At 41.7% G+C, this 22904-nt stretch overlaps 1 protein-coding gene across 2 annotated transcripts in view; it reads left to right on the top strand.

The window, feature by feature from the left end:
• Positions 1-22904, top strand: part of ASMTL (acetylserotonin O-methyltransferase like) — a 365075-nt gene that overhangs the window by 308279 nt on the left and 33892 nt on the right. For both annotated transcript variants that reach the window (XM_053706428.1, XM_053706427.1), the window contains exon 12: positions 21678-21821. In XM_053706428.1, the coding sequence (XP_053562403.1) occupies positions 21678-21821 (144 nt within the window). The remainder of the gene's footprint in view (positions 1-21677; positions 21822-22904) is intronic.

The raw sequence follows: 22904 nt of genomic DNA, 5'->3' as shown, positions 1-22904 counted from the left end.
TTTTTACATCTGTATGCTCTTATATGAAGATAAATGTTCATATCCACTTGCTTGTAGCCCTGTGCCGAGGAGGTCTACTGTACTGAAAAAAAATTTTGCTGGGTCATGCAACTAGTGCTGTTGAAAGCTTCAGCGTCAGTGCTTTGCAGCCCCCAAGCAGTATTCTAACTATGTGTTTAACCCATTTCCAAATATGTTATGTATGTAAATATGTTTATACTCATCACTCTTTCTAGTGAAGAAAACGTAAGGAACCTGGAGATCAGTCCTAGACCACAGTTATTTTAACCATTACATGCTAAAAAGTTTTAAATAAAATCTGTTTTAACTGTAATAGGACTTAACAATTAAAGATCCTAATTTCCATAAATCTCAGATATACATATTTTCACATTTCTGTGTCTTATGAGTTTTATCACTAAGACAAGGGGGAACATTACAATGTTCTTGTGTCTTTTACAGCAGAGCCCAAAATTGTTTAACTATCTAAAGGATGTTTTATGTATGGAGTAAAGCAGAAAATGTGATATTTTTTCTGCAAGGTGGTTGATTGATAAACACATTGATTAATGCGTTATTGGCATACTCTTTCTATGGGTGCAGAACTTTGTCTGTTTACCAAAATTCATTATCCAGCAACTTCATGCTTTCAGCAAGACTACAAGAAGGTTCTTTCAGGAAGTTTTTGGGAAAATGTAATCTTTTATCCTATGGTAATATGGGCAATGCAGCACATAACACCTCTGTAGAAATTATTTGCAGATGGAGACTTGAGTCTGAGACTCTCAAAGAAAACTACATTTCCAGAACGTCTGAAACAAAACTTTCATTGTTCGATAGACGTAGAGAATTTGGCAAGAGCTATTTTGTTATCAGACGACAAGTGGATTAATGTAACAATAGGCTCAATTCCGTGTAACTGTAGAGGGTTATATGAAGTTCAATGACAAAGGTCTGTGGGACAACACAGATTTTGTTCTCCCTATCAATATTTTTTCCATGCCGTGTCTTATATCCGTGTCTTGCCTCCATTTGATTTACTGCTTGTTTTGTATGCACATCTGACTCCTCTCTTTACACCATTACATTGTTTCACTTTAGTACTTAAACCTCAAGGCTTTAGGCTGCCAGACGATTTCTTGAGTTGAACCATATCTGACATTTCACCAAGACATAAATAGTTATTTGTATTCTTACCTAAGGCTAGCTCAGATGTTTATCTCATGGTATTGTACTTTCAACAAAGAACAGCACTGTGGAAGAAATGAGAAGTTAGACTGTTTATCATTAAAGCATATTAACTCAGTTTCAGTTCCCAAAAAGCTCTGGGCTCATTCTACTTAGACAGTGTCTATATCCTGAGTTGTGTAAAGATGTAATTTGGAAAAATTCTCACAATATTTCCTTCAAAATTTGGATGTGCCTTAATTAAACATTTTCTTTTCTAGTATATCTTTTCCTTTCATCATTTATTCACCCTAGTTTGGTATTACAGCAGTATCTGCCTTGTAAGTGGTGGAAGTATATGCCTCATGTAAAGTTCTTTGTCAGGCACCAATGTGGATTATTTTTTTTCCAAATTATTATGCAACATATTTTTTCTCTTATTACTTTGCATCCTGTTTTGCTTTGCTGCAATGAGTCCACAAATTAATTAATTACCTATGGGAAATACTTCACCTGGCCACCAGGAGGAGACAAAGACACCCTAAACAAAGCAATAAATATCCCTCCCAATTTTTCCGTAGTTCAAGCCGAAGAAAAGGAAAAGTAGAGAGATACAAGGGATACAGAGGTGCCACAAGACCGCTGCCACTACATAATTTCTCACTGCCAAGAAAGAAAATAATTTATCAGGTAAACATAAATTATGTTTTCTTTCTAATTGCAGTGTCCACAAATTCATGCATTACCTATTGGAAACCAATACCCCAGAAAATTCTGCTGAAAATTCTGATTTTGTTGTCGTCAATGGATAGTTTCCTGCAAGAGAGGGCAAGGGAGTTGTTAGTAGCCATGTTATTCTCTTAGTAGATTTCCCAGGCCTCCTTCCAGTATATTTATGCTACTCTCCCATATAGGTAAACAATGTTAGTTACACTGCTTTCCTTTCTACCACAGGTCCATCTTCTTTCAGACCTAGAGCCACTGAGAGTGCACTATGATGCAATAAAGACATCTGTCCAACATTTCCTCCAGTTGGGGTGGGCTGGAGAGTCAGTACTATATGGACACCTTTATTAACACTCATGGGTAATCATGGAGAACATACTTTTTCTTAGAGAATTCTACTCTCTTATGCCTTCGCATAGCAACTACTAGGTGGGCAAGTGCCGATCACAAGCAGAAGTTGATCGCACAGTTATGATACAGTGCCAGACATTTTCAGCTGATCTGTACTAGGGGAGCTGGGTGACATCATGCAACTGTTTTGGCGCATTTTTCTTTCCATTCTGCAAAATCTGCTCCCTGCACTAGTTCCGGGTCCGGCTGTGAATCGGCAGCACTTTACCCGACCGCAGGGAGATGGTGAGGCACCCAAAATTAAGGATTTTTTTAATTTTTTATTAAAGCGGTTGTCTTTACACCTATAGGGGGCTCTTATCCAGGCAGAATGGAGGATGTTTAGCTGGATATTATTAAATGTATGCTGTGTAGATCTCCACAGTTTCTCCCCTGCCCAATTATACAATGTGTCTTCAATATGTTCTGCAATCTCACTCTAGTGGGTCTAATACCAAGACTCCTGTATTATCCCCTGTGAACCAGGTTAATTCAGCAACCCCTTTGACCTCACAGAATTCTGTTGCACCAGACATGCCTGTACTGCTTCCTCAGTCTTCACATGCAGTGCTCAGTGGCTCTGCTCCCCATGCTTCCTCAGGGGTTGTCGCTCTCCCTATGGATTTCGCAGTGCAATTGCAATCAGCGGTTACTGCTTCCCTGAGCGCTTTGCCAGTTGCATGTAAGACTGGTTAACCCTTAATGCAATGCGTTTCTCTGCTTCCAGCAGTTTCTTCAGGCATGTAATATTAACCTTCCTTATATGCCTGAAGAAACTGCTGGAAAGCAGACAAAACATGTTGCATTGCATTAAGGGTTAACCAGTCTGTTAATACCCTGGTCTTTGTGGGTCTATATGACCTTTTATCTATTTATATATTTATGATTAAATTCACATTTAAATTTCAAACAAACCGTTTGGTCCCTGTTTTGCTTCCTTCGATACATCTATCATTGGAGTTCCAGATTGCTGGAGAATAGTGAGCTGAAGCACTACAAATCTTCAGTCTGTGTCTATAAGCACAACTGAGTGCTGCTACCAAATGTGAGTACCTTGCACATATACAAACCACAAAAGGTGTATGATTTGGAATTGCTGATAAACACAGGAAGCGCCCTTTTGTTTGTTCATTTTTGCAGGAACGTTTGAACAAAACTTTCATTCTCTAACTCCTCTAGTGAAAAGGTTCTAGAGACAGAGGACATTCATTTCAGGTTCAAACTTGAACACTGGACGTTCCAGAAACCAATAAGAAAAAGAAGCACAGAGGCGCCAACATGGCCTAGTAACGTCACGGCAGTCGGATACAAAACATCAGCAGGATAGGAAATATACTCACAAGCGTATTGTGGCAGCCTGGAACATCAAACAGTGGTCCAGCTCACTGGTGTCTCCAGCCAGATAGAGATGATCCTTGGCGAGGGCCTATCCTATGATGCCTATAAGGGCAAAAAAGGCACACACATAGCCCAGTAACGTTTGTACATCAGATAAAAAAGGATTCAAGGTTGTACTTACAGGAAACAAAGCACCACCAGGTGCAATATCAGCAGTACTGGGACCTCTCAGCCGCCCAGTGGACTGTGGAATCCAATTTGCAGGATGCAGAAAATCACCACTTTGGAAGATAGGACTAGCACACACACTCTGCCCCCAAACAGGAGCAGAATAATTGTGATAAAGCAATTGTATATTTAAAAACTTTTATTTTAAAAACAGTGACATGTTTCTCAGCCACCACAGGCTGTTTCCTCAGGCTATGTTAAAATGTTAACAACACTTGCTTTATAAAGACAATAGAACACATAAAACTAAATCTGATAGGCTAATTAATTTCTAAAGTGTGAACACCTGTTGCACAGGTCAGCAGTTGGTAGGCATGGAAACCCCTATATACAAAGCTCTCATATGTAACACAAACCATTTTGAGCAAATCCCAAATAAGAATAGACATCTCTGTATTAACCTCCATACCATTGCCAAAACCAAAATAGACAATAGCAATAACCTTGTGACCCTTCAAATTAAGATTAAAAAATGGAAAACAGTAATATAACAATCACAATAAAAACATTTGTTATACACCTCACAATATAATAATCACAATATGTACAACAATATAATATACCCACATAAAAAACATAAGCAAGATACATGTATTTTAATAGTCTCTATTCTACATATAATCACTTAATATGCCTGACCACATGTATGTTTTATATCACAATAGATCTATATTTTTCCTTTAGTATTATAGACCTTAATTGGTATTATATCTACATTGTACCCTCCTTTAACCCCTTAGTGACCAGAGCACTTTTCCATTTTCTGTCCGTTTGGGACCAAGGCTATTTTTACATTTCTGCTTTGTTTGTGTTTAGCTGAAATTTTCCTCTTCCTCATTTACTGTACCCACACATATTATATACCGTTTTTCTCGCCATTAAATGGACTTTCTAAAAATACCATTATTTTCATCATATCTTATCATTTACTATAAAAAAAATTATAAAATATGAGGAAAAATGGAAAAAAACACACTTTTTCTAACTTCTGAACCCCAAAATCTGTTACATATCTACAACCACCAAAAACACCCATGCTAAATAGTTTCTAAATTTTGTCCTGAGTTTAGAAATACCAAATGTTATCATGTTATTTGCTTTTTTTGTAACTTATAGGGCCATAAATACAAGTAGCACTTTGCTATTTTCAAACCATTTTTTTTTCAAAATTAGCGCTAGTTACATTGGGACACTGATATCTTTCAGGAATCCCTGAATATCCATTGACATGTATATATTTTTTTTTAGAAGACATCCCAAAGTATTGATCTAGGCCCATTTTGGTATATTTCATGCCACCATTTCACCGCCAAATGCGATCAAATACAAAAAATCGTTCACTTTTTCACAATTTTTTTCACAAACTTTCAGTTTCTCACTGAAATTATTTACAAACTGCTTGTGCAATTATGGCATAAATGGTTGTAAATTCTTCTCTGGGATCCCCTTTGTTCAGAAATATTAGACATATATGGCTTTGGCATTGCTTTTTGGTAATTAGAAGGCCGCTAAATGCCACTGCGCACCACACGTGTATTATGCCCAGCAGTGAAGGGGTTAATTAGGGAGCATGTAGGGAGCTTCTAGGGTTAATTTTAGCTTTAGTGTAGTGTAGTAGACAACCCCAAGTATTGATCTAGGCCCATTTTGGTATATTTCATGCCACCATTTCACCGCCAAATGCGATCAAATAAAAAAAAACGTTAAATTTTTCACAATTTTAGGTTTCTCACTGAAATCATTTACAAACAGCTTCTGCAATTATGGCACAAATGGTTGTAAATGCTTCTCTGGGATCCCCTTTGTTCAGAAATAGTAGACATATATGACTTTGGCGTTGCTTTTTGGAAATTAGAATGCTGCTAAATGGCGCTGCGCATCACACGTGTATTATGGCTAGCAGTGAAGGGGTTAATTAGGTAGCTTGTAGGGAGCTTGCAGGGTTAATTTTAGCTTTAGTGTAAAGATCAGCCTCCCACCTGAAACATCAGACCCCCTGATCCCTCCCAAACATCTCTCTTCCCTCCCCTACCCCACAAATGTCCCCGCCATCTTAAGTACTGGCAGAAACTCTGCCAGTACTAAAATAAAAGGAAAATTTGGGCTTTTTTGTGCATTTCTTTTTTGCATATTTACATATGCTTCTGTGTAGGATCCCCCTTAGCCCCCAACCTCACTGATCACCCACCAAACAGCTCTCTAACCCTCCCCCTCTGACTTAATGTGCGCCATCTTGGGTACTGGCAGCTGTCTGCCAGTACCCATTTTAGTGAATAATATGCTTTTTTTTTATTAAAAAATGTCCCTTTTCTGTAGTGTAGCTTCCCCCACCCCTTCCAGATCCCTTAGATGCTTTGTAAAAAAAAGTATTTAATTTTATTTGACAATTTACTTTTAAAAAAATTTCTGTAGTGTAGCGGTTCCCACCCGCTCCCGCCCCGTGCACGCACCCGCCCCCGTGCGTGCCCCCGAAGGCTCCGCCCCCAATCCCGCCCCCCTCCACCTTCCAGATCTCACCGATGGCCGCCCACCCGCCTCCCAAGTCGGCTCCCACCCACCAACGATACCGGCCATCGATGTCCGGTGCAGAGAGGGCCACAGAGTGGCTCTCTCTGCATCGGATGGCCAAGGGGGGTTATTGCAGGATGCCTCCATATCGAGGTATCACTGCAATAACCGGAAAGCAGCTGGAAGCGAGCTGGATCGCTTCCAGCTGCTTTCCAGACCAAGGACGTCCTCGGTCATTAACTGCATTTTTTTTGAGGACGTGTGGCGTACGTCCTTGGTCGTTAAGGGGTTAAAGTGTGACATTTATTTCTCTGCCCTAACAAAAAAGCTCTCATATGTAACACAAACCATTTTGAGCAAATCTCAAATAAGAATAGATATCTCTGTATTAAGTATAAAAAAATTAAAAAATAAATAATAAATAAGTAATCGCCTTATGTGCAAACCTATAACAAGTAATTAATACTTGATGTGTCAACATGAATATATAAATACATTTACTAAGAGGGAATCTCAACCCAATATATAATTAAGCTTTTACATGCTACCGCATATTAAATAAAATGTAAAATGCAACTCTAGAGCACCTAAGCCATAGAAAGATTATTTCATTGTAAGACAGTTTAAACCTTTTGGGAAAGAAAAAAATGACACAATGACTAACTAATGTTAAACCCTATCTGTGATATCATATATGCAAAAAGTATGTACCTATATTTAATATAAATGTACTAGCAAGATATTTATAATATATAATAAAAATGATAAGCCAAGAATAAAGTGTGGAATGTAATCATAACCAAAAGCTATATCTAAATGACGTGCAGAAAGTGTATATATATAAATATGTGTAATCATTGGTCCAACATAAAGATACCCTTGTATCCTATAAATAAGTCATCTGATCATGGTAATCTTATAAGTAATAATAATATTAAAGTGCTATACCGCTAATGTAAGTAGAAAATAAAAAAAATTGTTACACAGGCAAAATACTAAACGACCACTGTGTAGGATAATGCAAAAACAATCAGCAACCCCTATCTATGTGTGATGTGATATTGGTGTGAAAAAGTGTCAATGTGACCTAGCCTAATAGAGGCATTCAGAATGCTGCCATATCAAGGTTCTCATTGAGCCCATCTGGTTGGAGAGTACCTAATCTTGTAATCCAAAATGTCTCTCTTCTCCTAAGGGTCATTAGAGCATTGGGACAAGATTTTGAAATTATTTCAATAGGTGTCATTTTGATAGGGTTCTTATCTTTTTTGTGATGAGATAAACAATGTCTGGAGACGCTGTGAGATTTGGCTTTTTTCTTAATGTTAGAGGAATGCTCTCCCCATCGTTTTTTTTACCTTTCTGCAGGTGCAGCCTACATACTGGGCCCCACATTTACAGTCAAGGAGATGTATCACAAAAGAAGTTTCACATGTCATGTGACTCTTAATTTTAAAAATGTCACCCGTATTCGAGGATCTAAAACTAGAAGTCCTATGACAAATATTGCTGCACATGCCACAGCGTTTCCTATAACATTTGGAGACTATATTCTTTTTAATTAAAGGCCCAACATTAAAGATGTTGGAGCCTACATTGATGTTTACAAGGAATTTGTTTCTTACAATCTTACTGGGTGCTAGAACGGTCTTGAGCGTAGGTGCTCTTCTATATACCACTTTTGGTTTGGTCCCTATAATATTCCTCAGAGTGGAATCATCAGTGAGGATAGACCAGTGTTTATTAAGAATTTTATTAATTGCCATATGGTTTGAATTATATCTAGTGATAAATAACGGGGGATTTATTTCTTTGAAGCCTATTTGATCTTTAGATTTTTTGTTTTTATTAATTTTAAAATAACTTGATCTATCCTCCTCCCTAACCCTATTGATCTCATGATTTATCAGATCTACCGGGTAGCCCTTTTCTAGGAATCTGTCTCCAATAACCCTTGCTTGGATATCATAGTCCTCTATTTGGGAGCAATTCCTCCTTATTCTTCTCAATTGCCCATATGGGACATTTAGCTTCCAGCTCTTATAGTGATTGCTTTCATAGTGCAGAAAGCTGTTGCAGTCAACAGTCTTAAAAAAGGTTTTAGACCCCACTTTACCATCAGTAGTTTTACTCAGTACTAAGTCAAGAAAATCAACTTCTTGCCGCTGGATATTCTGAGTGAAAGATATACCAAAATTGTTGTGGTTAAGATGATCAATAAACTTATGTATGTCCTCTTCAGACCCTTTGAATAAAAAAATAAGGTCATCTATATAGCGGCCATAGAACACCAGGTTCGCCGCGAATTACGACTCGTATATATAAATCTGCTCAAAGTTGCCCATGAACCAAACCTACTGAGAAAAAAAGGGTTCACAAATTGGATATGGTCTTGCAACCAAAGTGAAGACACCTGAGATGTTCTCCGTTCCTTCTCTGATGGCTGATATTATCACTACAGAATGAGAGAAACCTGGGACTCCATTTTCTCCTCCTCCAAATTTCAAGAAAATGTTCCCAGTTCATCTGGAAATGTGGAGTATGGTGCTCATGGTGGATGGGGCCTTCCTGAAATGTGTAAAGGACCTAGTATCCATAGGTGGTTATTATTCCAGTTCCCCAGTAAGAAAGGGGAAAATAATTATATTCAAATCTATTCATACTTCCCAAAAAGGAGGGAACTTTTTGCCCCATTCTAGACCTGATTCAGTATCTAAACAAATTTTTAAGGGTTTCTTCTTTTAAGATGGAGACTATCGGATCTATCCTTCCTCTAGTACAAGAGGGGACAGTTCATGAATACCATTGTTTTAAAGGACGCATGCCTTCATATACCCATTTACAGGGATCATCACCAATTTCTTTCTTCTGTTTGCCTTCTTGGAAATTCATTATCAGCTCCACAAATCCTTTACCAAGGTCTTGGGAGCTCTTCTTGCAGTAATTAGATTGCAGGGGATAACTGCTGCTCCTTAATTGGACAATATATTTGTTACGGTTACCCTTAGTCTCGCTGAGAGATGGACCGCTTAGTAGCCTGGATCCCTATTGCTAAAGAGGGGAGAAGCTGCTTTCCATAGTATTCTATATGAGTCTCGCAAATATAGAATAATCTCCCTTAGCTGCAGTACAGCTAGGATACCCTTCTGCCCACAAAAACGAGTCAACGCTGCGATTGAGGGTCAAACAAGAACTCAGGACTGGGATGCCCAGCCTGCTTTTTATTAAGGTTACATGCACACAGGGCACTCCCAGGGGGAGAGGGGGGGGAGCACAAAATCCCCCATCACACATTTAGATAGAGAGCACTGTCCTTTGACAGGCCACAATAGGATTACAGTACTTAAGATAACAAGTTTACAAGTTCATCTTATCAATTAGCAGTCTGGCTCCAGAGGTGATTAGACAATGGGATTGGTTATCCCTAAACTTAGAGCTGAGGCCAGCAAATGTGTATTTAGGCAATAGTTTCTAAAAGCTGAAAAAAAAGAGTTAACTCTTTATGAAATGATACTTGTTACGGTTTTCTTGGAGCCCTTCTTAGGCGCTGGCTTGCTGGTTCAGGCATTGCTGCTGGGAAATAAGCTCTTCACAACAAAATAACTAATGCTTCTGTAACAGTGCTCCCTTTCTGTGGAACACTCTGGCAGACACGGTCTGACCCCTTTTCGGGGCAGACTAAGGCTGTCCAGACCGCTGGTTATGCGGGGCTGAGGTCGGTTTGTCTGGACAACCCGTCGGCGTTGCCATTCTGTTTCCCAGGTCTGTAAGTAATGGTGAAATTGAAGGGTTGCAACGATAAGCTCCAACGTAATAGCCTGCCGTTATCTCCAGAGACCCTGTTCAGCCACACCAACGGGTTATGGTCGGTGACCAGAGTGAACTCCTGACCATATAAATAGGGAGTCAATTTCTTTAATGCCCACACCAAAGCCAAACACTCCTTTTCGACCGCTGCATAGCTGACTTCGCGGGGCAGGAGCTTCCGGCTGATGTAGGCAACTGGATGCTCCCCTCCATCTTCGCCTACTTGGCTGAGGACAGCTCCCAGCCCGAACATGGAAGCATCTGTATGGACGATAAAACGTTTGTTAAGGGCTGGGGCCGCCAAGACAGGAGCGTTAATTAGAGCATTTTTGAGAGCCTGGAAAGCCGTTTCACAGTGGGGAGACCACAGGACCTGTCGAGGTAAGTTCTTCTTGGTCAAGTCAGTCAGGGGTTTGGCAAGTGTGCTGTAGTCTGGTACAAACCGTCTATAGTACCCTGCCGTGCCCAGGAAGGCTAGGACCTGAGTCTTAGTGATGGGGGTGGGCCAATTGGCGACAGCTTCTATTTTGGCCGGCTCTGGTCGCTGCTTTCCACACCCCACCCGGTGACCCAGGTACTGTACCTCGGCCATCCCAAAGTGGCATTTTTCTGGCTTCAGAGTCAGGCCAGCAGCCTGGATCTGATCCAGAACCATTCCCACATGAGCTAAGTGGTCCTCCCAGGACTCACTGTGGATCGCTATGTCGTCCAGGTAGGCGCAAGCAAAACTCTGGAAGCCATCCAGGAGCCTATCCACCAAGCGCTGGAATGTAGCTGGGGCATTCTTCATCCCAAACGGCATTACCCTAAACTGATATAAGCCGAATGGGGTGACGAATGCCGACTTGGGGATAGCCTCCGGGGCCAGGGGAATCTGCCAGTAACCTTTGCAGAGGTCAATAGTGGTCAGGTAATTTCCCCTGGCTATACGATCGAGTAGCTCGTCTACCCTGGGCATAGGGTAAGCGTCCGTCACGGTATTTTCATTGAGCCTCCGATAGTCTACGCAGAACCGGGTGGTCCCATCTTTCTTGGGCACCAAGACAACTGGGGAGGCCCATGGACTATCGGAGGGCTCAATTACCCTGAGCTGGAGCATCTCATCGATCTCCTTCTTCATTCCTGTCCTAACTGCTTCGGGGATTCGGTACGGAGCCTGGCGCAAGGGAGCTTGTCCCGGAGTATCTACCTGGTGGGTGGTTAAAGTAGTGTACCCTGGCTTCGGGGAGAAGGTGAGGTGTTTGGACTGGAGGAGTTGGTTAAGCTGCTCCCTTTCAGTGGGGCTAAGTCGGTCCCCTATCTGAACCTGCGCCACTATACCTGTGGGGAGACTCTTTTCTAATAGGTCTGGAATGGGTAAACTGTCGGGGTCTTCCTGAGGGGAACAACATACGGCCGTCACGTTCTCTGGTCGCTCAAAATATTCCTTGAGCATGTTTACATGGAATGTCTTTCTAAGATTGTTGTCATGGCAGCTAGCTATCACATAAGTGGTGTCTCCCCTTTTCTCTACGATCTGGTAGGGACCCTGCCAGGACGCCTGCAATTTGTCTGTCTTCACCGGCTTAAGTACTAACACCTTTTGTCCTATGGTGAAGATTCTCTTTCGGGCCCCCCGATCGTACCATACTTTGTCTTCTCTGGGCCAACTGGAGATTAGCCCGCACGGATTTGGCTAATTGCTCCATTCGGTCCCTGAGTTCCAGCACGTATGGCACAATGGGGACACCGTCAGCCTCCATCTCTCCCTCCCAGTGCTCCCGGATCAGGTTTAGGGGTCCCCGTACCTTTCTTCCGTAGAGCAACTCGAAGGGAGAGAACCCTGTCGTTTCCTGGGGCACCTCCCGATAAGCAAATAGGAGGTGCGGCAGGAAGCGTTCCCAGTCTCGGTATTCCTGAGTGAACGTCTTGAGCATTTGCTTGAGGGTCCCATTGAACCTCTCACACAGCCCGTTCGTCTGGGGGTGGTATGGGGAGCTCAGGAGGGACTTAATTTTGCAAACCTGCCAGAGTTGTTGGGTTAATTCAGCCGTAAATTGGGTGCCTCAGTCAGATAGGATTTCTTTTGGAAATCCTACCCGGGAGAACACCTGTACTAGTGCATTCGCTACCGTATCTGCTTGTATGTTGGATAGGGCGACAGCCTCTGGGTACCTGGTAGCGTAGTCCACTACGGTAAGAATGTAGCGCTTACCGGAGGGACTAGGGGTAGCCAGTGGTCCCACTAGGTCAATAGCAACCCGGCTGAAGGGTTCCTCTACAATGGGCATATTTACTAGCTGGGCTTTAGGGTGATCGCCTCGCCTTCCTACTCGTTGACACACATCGCAGGTGTTACAGTAAGTTCTAACGTCAGCGTGCACCCCTGGCCAAAAGAACATGTGAGTAATGCGGTGTAGGGTACGGGTTACGGCTAGGTGGCCTGCTAAGGGGATGTCGTGGCCTATTTTGAGGATTTCTTGACGGTATTTGTGGGGCACTACCAGCTGTCGCCTACGCTGTCCCCTTTTCTCTGTCCAGCGGTATAGTTTCCCTTTTTCCCATAAGAATGTTTCGTTATCTGCCCCGCCCCCTCCGGTCTCTGCTCGTTCCCGGTACTTTTGTAAGGTCGGGTCAGTCTTAGACTCTGCCTCGAAAGCATCTGGGGTGTCCCAGGGTATGGGGCCTAACCTGTCAGGCAAGGTCGGGGTAGGTCTTACCTGTGTCTCCCGCACTGGTGAGAGCTCTCGCTCCGTCCGGGCTTGGGCCCGTGTAGTCACTGGGTCCGCCTCGTTGTTGCATACTGGAGCATAGGCAGAAGTCATGGGGCCCAAATAGTTGCCCAGTAGTACTTCGGCAGGTAAATTATCCATTAGGCCGACGTTCACAGCCCCCTTTCCCGCTCCCCAATCAAGGTGCACTTTAGCTGTTGGAATTTTGTACACATCCCCCCCGCCACTCTAACGGCCACAGTCTGTCCGGATCGCTTGTGCTCTGACACCAAATGACTCTGTACCAGCGTGATAGTAGCCCCTGTGTCTCGCAATCCCTCGGTAGATCGCCCCTCGAGCCATACCCTCTGCCGATGGTGGTGGCGGTTATCTGAGGCAGCATATACAGGGTCTGCCTCGTGAAGCGGCCCCACATATCCCTCCATTCGGTGCGCCCATTCCATATGGGTATCGTTAGGCTTCTTTTCCGTGCCCCAAAACTGTCAGCGATACGTGTCCGGAGTTACAGCGTACCGTCGCAACAGTGTCTCCTTAACTAGCTCATACTGTGTCACTTCCTCAGCACCCAGAGTACGAAAGGCTTCCAGGGCTCGCCCGGATAGTTTCCCAGACAATATCGTGGGCCACTCTCTGTTGGGAATCTGGTGCAGGGCACATTGCCTTTCGAAGTCCGCCAAATATTCATCAATCCCTGTCTCGCTCTCTAGAAAGGGTCGAAATGCCGCATAGGGTATCTTGGGCCTCCCAGCATTTTCGACAGGGATGATTACCTGCGGGGCTTCAGCATTGCGGTGTGCGTTCGCTAGGTTGAGTTCGTGGGCTCGAGTCTCTCGTATATGCTTGTCCGCCTCCGCCATCAACTGCTGTACCAATTCCATGGAGGGGTTCGGCCCGTATAATGAGAGCCTTTCCCGAACAATCCTGGTTTTTTCGTCACTAATCGTGGTCGGTGTTTCCGCCATTGTGAAGCTCTGATCCAGTTCGGTCAATTCTGCGATCAGCTCTCTCCTCGGCCGGTTGCTGGCGTACCCCTCTCTGCTTTCAAGTAAATCCTTTAGGGTTGTACGCTTCAATTTTTTTCGTAAGCGCTCTCCATCCGTTCTGTACCTCTCCTAGGAAATCCAGGAAAATCCCGCCGCTGCCGCCAAATGTTACGGTTACCCTTAGTCTCGATGAGAGATGGACCGCTTAGTAGCCTGGATCCCTATTGCTAAAGAGGGGAGAAGCTGCTTTCCATAGTATTCTATATGAGTCTCGCAAATATAGAATAATCTCCCTTAGCTGCAGTACAGCTAGGATACCCTTCTGCCCACAAAAACGAGTCAACGCTGCGATTGAGGGTCAAACAAGAACTCAGGACTGGGATGCCCAGCCTGCTTTTTATTAAGGTTACATGCACACAGGGCACTCCCAGGGGGAGAGGGGGGGAAGCACAAAATCCCCCATCACACATTTAGATAGAGAGCACTGTCCTTTGACAGGCCACAATAGGATTACAGTACTTAAGATAACAAGTTTACAAGTTCATCTTATCAATTAGCAGTCTGGCTCCAGAGGTGATTAGACAATGGGATTGGTTATCCCTAAACTTAGAGCTGAGGCCAGCAAATGTGTATTTAGGCAATAGTTTCTAAAAGCTGAAAAAAAAGAGTTAACTCTTTATGAAATGATACTTGTTACGGTTTTCTTGGAGCCCTTCTTAGGCGCTGGCTTGCTGGTTCAGGCATTGCTGCTGGGAAATAAGCTCTTCACAACAAAATAACTAATGCTTCTGTAACAATATTTGTTCAGGCTCCATCTTTACATTTAGCAAGCTCTCACACGGAGAGACTGCTTTTGTACCTTCAGACACATGGCTGGAAGGTGAATGTGGAAAAGAGTTCTCTCATTCCAAGCACAAGCCCTTTCTAGGAATCATCATCATAGACTTTCAGTATGAACATTTTTTTCTGTCTACTCCTCGCCCCTCCTTGGCTCAATGTTTGGAGGTAGTAGGTCTCATGGTGGCAGCTTCGGATGCTATTCTGTTTTCTCGATTTCATCTGAGACCACTACAGTTGTGTATGCTAGGTCAATGGAATGGAAATCACTCAGACCTGTCCCAGGTGATCTGCCTAGACACAGTGACAAGAGAGTCTCTCTCTTGGTGGCTGTCCTAGGAACCTGTCCTTCAGGGAATGAGTGCTTCCATCCTGGGAGATCTTAACAACAGCTGCAAGTTTGACAGGTTGGGGCCTGTATGGGGTCATCTCAGAACTCAGGGGACCTGGTGCCCAGAGGAAGCAAAGCTTCCAATCAATATCCTAGAACTGACGGCCATCCTCAACTCCCTGCAGTTGTGGCCCCAGTTGCTTTCTGTCTGTTTTATTATATTCCAGTCAGACATGATCACTATGGAGGCCTATGTCAATCACCAGGGTGGAACTCACAGTTCTCTGGTGATGGAGGTCTCTCATATACTTCAGTGGTCAGAGACATATCAGTGTCAGATTTCAGCCATCTACATTCCAGGAGTGGACAATTGAGAAGCAGTATTTCTAAGCAGAGAGACGCTACACTCTGGAGAATGGTCTCTATACCAGGAGGTGTTTTGCGAGATCACCCGCAGGTGGGGGTTTCAAAAAATATATCTGATGGCCTCCCGTCTTAACACCAAGCTACTAAGGTACAGATCGAGATCGAGGGATCCTCGTGTGGAGTTAGTAGATGCATTAGCAGTACCGTGGAACTTCAGTCTTGTATATCTTTTCCATCCAGTTGTTCTCCTTCCCCGAGTTATAGCTTGGATCAAGCAGGAGAGAATTTCTGCAATCCTGGTTGCTCCAGCGTGGCCATGCAGAACCTGGTTTACAGCTCTAGTGAGAATGGCATCTGCTCCTCCATGGAGACTGCCTCACCGGCCGGACATTCTTCGACAAGGTCCTTACTTCTATCCCAATCTAGATTATCTGAGGCTGACTGCATGGAACGTTTAGTTCTGTCTAACAGGATTCTCTGATACAGTGATTGATACTTTGGTGCAGACCAGAAAACCTGTAACCAGGCATATTTACCAGAAGGACTGGAGAGCTTATCTATCTTGATGCGCAGACCGGGGTATACCTTGGCACAGGATGAAGACAATGCAGATTCTGCAGTTACTTCAGGAAGTTTTGGAGAAGGGCCTGTCGGCTAGTTCTCTTAGGTCCCACATTATTATTATTATACTTTATTTATGAAGCGCCATCATATTCCGCAGTGCTGTCCATGGATACAGTTCATTTAAATAAAACAATATAAAACTTCAAGTACACAGAACAAAATTTACAAACACATACAGGAGGAATTGAGGGCCCTATTCCCGTTGGAACTTACAATCTAGAAGGGTAGGGGATTGAGAAACAGTAGGTGAGGACTGCAAGATTGAGAAAGATGTTAATACAGAGTTAGAGGAGGGAAATGTTGTTAGGTAAGAGAAATATTATTGAGTTGGGTGGTAGGCTTCTCTGAACAGAAAAGTCTTCAGAGAGCATTTAAAGGAAGAAAGATTAGGGCAAAGCCTTACAGCACGGGGGAAGAGTGTTCCAGAGGGGTAGGTGTTGCACGACAGAAGTCCTGCAGTTTAGCATGAGAGGAGGTGATAGTTGCAGATGCAAGGAGCAGGTCATTGTTGGATCTTAGTGGGCAGGCTGGAGTATACTTGTTGATTAGAGAGGAAAGGTAGAGGGGAGTGTTGTTGGTGAGTGCTTTGTATACAAGGGTGAGAATTTTGAATGTAATTCTGCTGTGTATGGGGAGCCAATGAAGGGACTCGCAGAGAGGTGCAGCAGAAAAAAGAGCAACGGAAAAGGTGGATCAGCCTGGCAGAAGCATTTAGGATGGATTGAAGGGGGGAGAGGCGTGAAAGAGGAAGGCCAGTAAGTAGGTTATTGCAGTAGTCAAGTCGGGAAATAACAAGGGAGTGGATTACTTGCTTTGTGGTGTTAGCGCACAGGAAAGGTTGAATCTTGGAAATGTTACGGAGATGGTTGCAGCAGGATGGTTTTGTTACGTAAAAAGTTGACTCAGTTGCCAGATGTTCTGTCTTTTGTTCAGGCTATTGCCAGCATTAGACCTGTTTTCAAACCTGTTGCTCCTCCATGGAGCCTTAATCTTGTTACTAGAGTTCTTCAACAAACTCACGGCTAGATTTGGAGTTTTGTCGGTAAAGACTTGCGGTGCTAACGAGCCTTTTTTTTCCAGCGCTCCTTTTAAACAATGCTGGTATTACTGAATGGCTGCGTTAGCCTCAGAAAAGTGAGCGTTGAGCAAAATTTAGCTCCACTTCAACCTTCAATACCAGCGTTGCTTACGGTAGCGGTAAGCTGGAAAAACGTGCTCGTGCACGATTTCCCCATAGGAAACAATGGGGCTGAGCTGGCTGAAAAAAACCTAACACCTGCAAAAAAGCAGCGTTCAGCTCCTAACGCAGCCCCATTGTTTCCTATGGGGAAACAGTTTCTAAGTCTACTCCTAACACCCTAACATGAACCCCGAGTCTAAACACCCCTAATCTTACACTTATTAACCCCTAATCTGCCGCCCAGCTATTGCTGACACCTACATTATATTATTAACCCCTAATCTGCCGCTCCGGACACTGCCGCAACCTACATTATAGCTATGAACCCCTAATCTGCTGTCCCTAACATCGCCGACACCTATATTATATTTATTAACCCCTAATCTGTCCCCCCCAGCGTCGCCGCCACCTACCTACACTTATTAACCCCTAATCTGCCGACCGGACCTCGCCGCCACTATAATAAATATATTAACCCCTAAACCGCTGCACTCCCACCTCGCAAACACTATAATACATTTTATTAACCCCTAATCTGCCCTCCCTAACATCGCCGCCACCTACCTACAATTATTAACCCCTAATCTGCCGCCCCTAATGTCGCCGCTACTATAATAAAGTTATTAACCCCTTAACCTAAGTCTAACCCTAACACCCCCCTAACTTAAATATAATTTAAATAAAACAAAATAAATTTACTATAATTCAATAAATTAATCCTATTTAAAACTAAATACTTACCTATAAAATAAACCCTAATATAGCTACAATATAACTAATAGTTACATTGTAGCTATTTTAGGATTTATATTTATTTTACAGGCAACTGTATTTATTTTAACTAGGTACAATAGCTATTAAATAGTTAATAACTTTTTTTAGTTTTTGTACTATAGTTTAGTTTATTTAATTGTATTTTAGTTTAGATAATTGTAGGTTATTTAATTAATTTATTGATAGTCTAGTGTTAGGTGTATTTCTAACTTAGGTTAGGATTTATTTTACAGGTAATTTTGTAATTATTTTAACTAGGTAGCTATTAAATAGTTATTAACTATTTTATAGCTATTGTACCTAGTTAAAATAAATACAAAGTTGCCTGTAAAATAAATATAAATCCTAAAATAGCTACAATGTAATTATTAGTTATATTGTAGCTATATTAGGGTTTATTTTATAGGTAAGTATTTAGTTTTAAATAGGATTAATTTATTTAATTATAGTAAATTTATTTCGTTTTATTTAAATTATATTTAAGTTAGGGGGGTTTAGGGGTTAATAACTTTATTATAGTAGCGGCGACGTTGGGGGCGGCAGATTAGGGGTTAATAATTGTAGGTAGGTGGCGGCAATGTTAGGGAGGGCAGATTAGGGGTTAATAAAATTTATTATAGTGTTTGCGAGGCGGGAGTGCGGCGGTTTAGGGGTTAATAAATTTATTATAGTGGCAGCGATGTCCGGTCGGCAGATTAGGGGTTAATAAGTGTAGGTAGGTGGCGGAGACGTTGGCGGGGGGCAGATTAGGGGTTAATAAATATAATATAGGTGTCGGCGATGTTAGGGACAGCAGATTAGGGGTTCATAGCTATAATGTAGGTGGCGGCGGTGTCTGGTCGGCAGATTATGGGTTAAATAATTTTATTAAAGGGTTTGCGATGTGGGGGGGGCCTCGGTTTAGGGGTTCATAGGTAGTTTATGGGTGTTAGTGTACTTTGTAGCACTGTAGTTAAGAGCTTTATGTTCCGACGTTAGCCCATAAAACTCTTAACTACTGACTTTTTTATGCGGTAGGAGTCTTGGAGGTAGAGGCTGTACCGCTCACTTTCTCCAAGACTCGTAATACCGGTGTTAGGCAAATCCCATTAAAAAGATAGGATACGCAATTGACGTAAGGGGATTTGCGGTAGCCTCGGGTCGCGGGAAAAAAAGTGAGCGGTACACCTGTACCTGCCAAACTCTTAATACCAGCGGGCGTTAAAAAGCAGTGTTAGGAACCCTTAACACTGCTTTTTAAGGCTAACGCAGAACTGTAAATCTAGGTGTCAATTTGAGCCTATGCATTCTATTGATATTAAACTATTATCTTGGAAAGTTTTGTTTTTGTTAGCGCTCTCTTCTGCTCGTAGAATTATCTGCTTTTCTTTTTAAAGACACGAGTCCACGGATTTCATTCTTACTTGTGGGATTACGCATTCTGGTCAGCAGGAGGAGGCAAACAGCACCACAACAGAGCTGTATATATAGCTCCTCCCTTCCCTCCCACTCCAGTCATTCTCTTTGCCTACGTTAGTGATAGGAAGAGGTAAAGTGAGGTGTTAGAAAAGAAGAGCTGAGGGCAATCTTCAATACGCTTCAGGCCTGGCCTCAGTTGGCTTCGGCCCAGTTAATTAGATTCCAGTAGGACAACATAACGACGGTGGCTTACATCCATCATCAGGGAGGAACAAGGAGTTCCTTAGCGATGACTGAGGTAGCCACGATAATCCAGTGGGCGGAGGCCCTTTCTTGCCATCTGTCGGCAATCCAAATCCCAGGGGTAGAACTGGTAGGCAGATTTTCTGAACAGGCAAACCTTTCATCCAGGAGAGTGGGAACTCCATCCGGAAGTATTCTCCAACCTGATTCTCAAATAGAGTCTGCCGGAGTTGTATCTTGTGGCATCTCATCAGAATGCGAAGCTTCCGAGTTACAGGTCCAGGTCTAGGACCCCCAGGCCGAGCTGATAGATGCCTTGGCCGTTCCTTGGTCCTTCAGCCTAGCATATCTATTTCCCCCGTTTGCGCTTCTTCCCCAGGTTATTGCTCGAACAGGAGAAGGCATGATTTGGTATGCCGATCTGGTGGCCATGTTATCCCTGCCACCTTGGAAGATTCCATTGAGGAAGGACTTTCTCATTCAGGGACCCTTCCTTTACCCAAATCTAATTTCTCTGCAACCCCTTGAAGAACCTTAAGAACTAAATTCAAACTCCATGGAGTTTAAAAAGGGAAAGACTAGGCTTATCCCAGAGGGGTCCTCTGCGATAAGCCTAGTCTTTCCCTTTTTAACTGCTCACCTATGTTGCTCTAACAATAGTGGTTTATACTTATATGTCCAGCGGTATATTTATAACATTAAAATGTAAACGTTAATTAGCCCTCGGATTGTAAGGGCTTAGCCTATATATATTTTTTTCTATACTGCTGGATAAGTTAATATCTATACCTCCTTTATCTATAAGGAAAATTATATTACAACCTAGGTTGATGTGTTTTTAAATTTAGCTTAAGCTATTGTATGTGTGGTTTCATTTTTTATATATTCGTTAAATAAAGTTTAGAGTATGTATGACTGTGATTAAATATATTTTTTTCAATAGTATTGACTACCTCATAGGGCTTAGTCTGAATATTTAACACACAGATTGGAGCTACCTATTCATAGTTGTATATCTTTTACAATTACTTTGTTAGTTGTGATCTTCCTTATTCATCCTGCATTCTTGTAAGCGCAAGGGTCAGAAGGCCACTGCGGTTACCTTATTCTTCTGGCTCAGAAGTTTAATTTGCATGGTGTATGTTGAAGCGGGCCAGCAGCCTCCATCTCGGATTACAGCATACTCTACCCATGCAGTGTATTCTTCTTCGGCCTTCAAGAATGAGGTTTCAGTGGAACAGATATGCAAGGCTGCTACGTTATCCTCATTACATACTTTCACAACATTTTTACAAATTTGATGTTTTTGCCCCTTCTGAGGCATCCTTTGTCAGAAAGGTTTTTCAAGTGGTTGGTGCTTATTTCTTCACAGCTAGGTAATGAATGAATTTGTGGACACTGCCATTAGAAAAAAACATAATTTATGCCTACCTGATAAATTGTTTTCTTTCTTGGCAGTGAGAGTTCACGAACCCGCCCTGAAATTCTTTAGGGGCGGCAGTCTTGTGGCACCACTGTACCCCTTGTATCACTCTACTTTCCTTATCTTCGGCTTGAACTACTGAGAGGGTAGGAAGGAAAAAGTGGGAGGGATATTTATTGCTTTGTTTGGGGTGTCTTTGTCTCCTCCTGGTGGCCAGGTGAAATATTTATCATAGATAATGAATAATGTTGTGGACTCTCACTGCCAAGAAAGAAAATAATTTATTAGCTAAGCATAAATTATGTTTGTTTTTATGATATCAGCAATGATTAGCAATATAGGCAGCCTAAGTATTTATTTATTTTAAGTACTTTGTGTATTTATGTGATCATAGCTATTACTATGGACAGTTGTTTTTAATTGTAATTGTTATATAAGCCAAAATATTATAGAATTATATTAGGAAAAAATTAAGCAATTAAAAAAAAAAAACTGGCATTGATGTTTTCTCTTATTAAAGATAAATAAATAAAATAGTTTGTATTAATTCACCTTTATATATTTCTCTCTCTCTCATGTATATAATACAACTTTATTGCTGTTTTGGAGATTTAAAAATGTTTGTGACATTTATTTTCCAAAGGTTGCACAGGAGCACTTGCCCATGAGTTGGTTCAGGTATACCCAAATATGGAAGTGACTGTCCTGGACTTTCCTGAGGTTATCCAAAATATTTCTAATTTTCAACCTCAGGGATTGGAGTCCTCGCGTCTGAAATATACACCAGGTAGTAATTAATTAAACTATATTAATCTGTGTTATTTATTTTGTATTTTAAAAAAATTCTTATGTTTAATTTTTTTTCAAATTTGTTGTAATTGTTTAGAAAAATATGCTTTAATATTTTATGGTTTCTTAGATAACAAAAGGGCATTACACTTTTAAAAACAAAGGGCTAATTGCCTTAAACGTACAATGTAAACAAGAATAGCACATTCAAATACGTTGCACAATATAAAAAAAAAATGTAACATACACCTTTAAAAATACCTTAAAGGGACAGTCAACACCAGAATTTTTGTTGTTTTAAAAGATAGATAATCCCTTAATTACCAATTCCCCAGTTTTGCATAACCAACACAGTTATAATTATACACGTGTAATATATGGGGGTGTATGAGAGAGTAGGAAATATTGCTGAAAAGTTAATTCTGGTGCCACCCTTGATAATAGATAAGAACGTTACATACAGAAAGACAAGGTTTCAGACCATATATTAATGTTTTGAAAAAGCAAGGGAATTAACACAGGCACACAAAGAATGTATTACATATATAACATTTATTGTCCCATATCACATTCAGTGAAACACTGTATTTGGCCCAATCACACAATATAAAGTGAACACCATATACAACACGCCTAGTCTAAGGTAAAAGATGACTCAGATGGATATAAACTACCTAAGCAAACGTATGCCTCTATAACCTAATATATCAACTTTGCACAATTATCCAAGTTGCAAAAATGACAGGTGCACAGATAGGTAAACATGTACATATATCGTAAATCAAATACCTAGAATACATTAGAATGTAAATGACATTAATCAAATGTATAACGCCAAGCAGCGTAATAAGTAAATGCATACAATAAAGGACTGTCTCACTATGTAGACAGCAACGATTTTCATATGTTTGTCTGCAGACAGTCCCATAGTACACCTGATGGCAAATGGAAAAAGAGTCCTTCATGCAAATGAAAAAATGGAACACAATGGTTCTTACTGTCACTCTATCCAATAGGTGATGTGTGTAACAATTGCAACAAAGAAAGCAAATGATACTTAGCTTTTCCGTCTTGTATCCAA

This window comes from Bombina bombina, chromosome 3 (assembly GCF_027579735.1).
Source record: "Bombina bombina isolate aBomBom1 chromosome 3, aBomBom1.pri, whole genome shotgun sequence".
Lineage (NCBI taxonomy): Eukaryota > Metazoa > Chordata > Amphibia > Anura > Bombinatoridae > Bombina > Bombina bombina.
The sequence above is the reverse complement of the archived record's forward strand: the minus strand, read 5'-3'. Positions and strand labels throughout refer to the sequence as shown.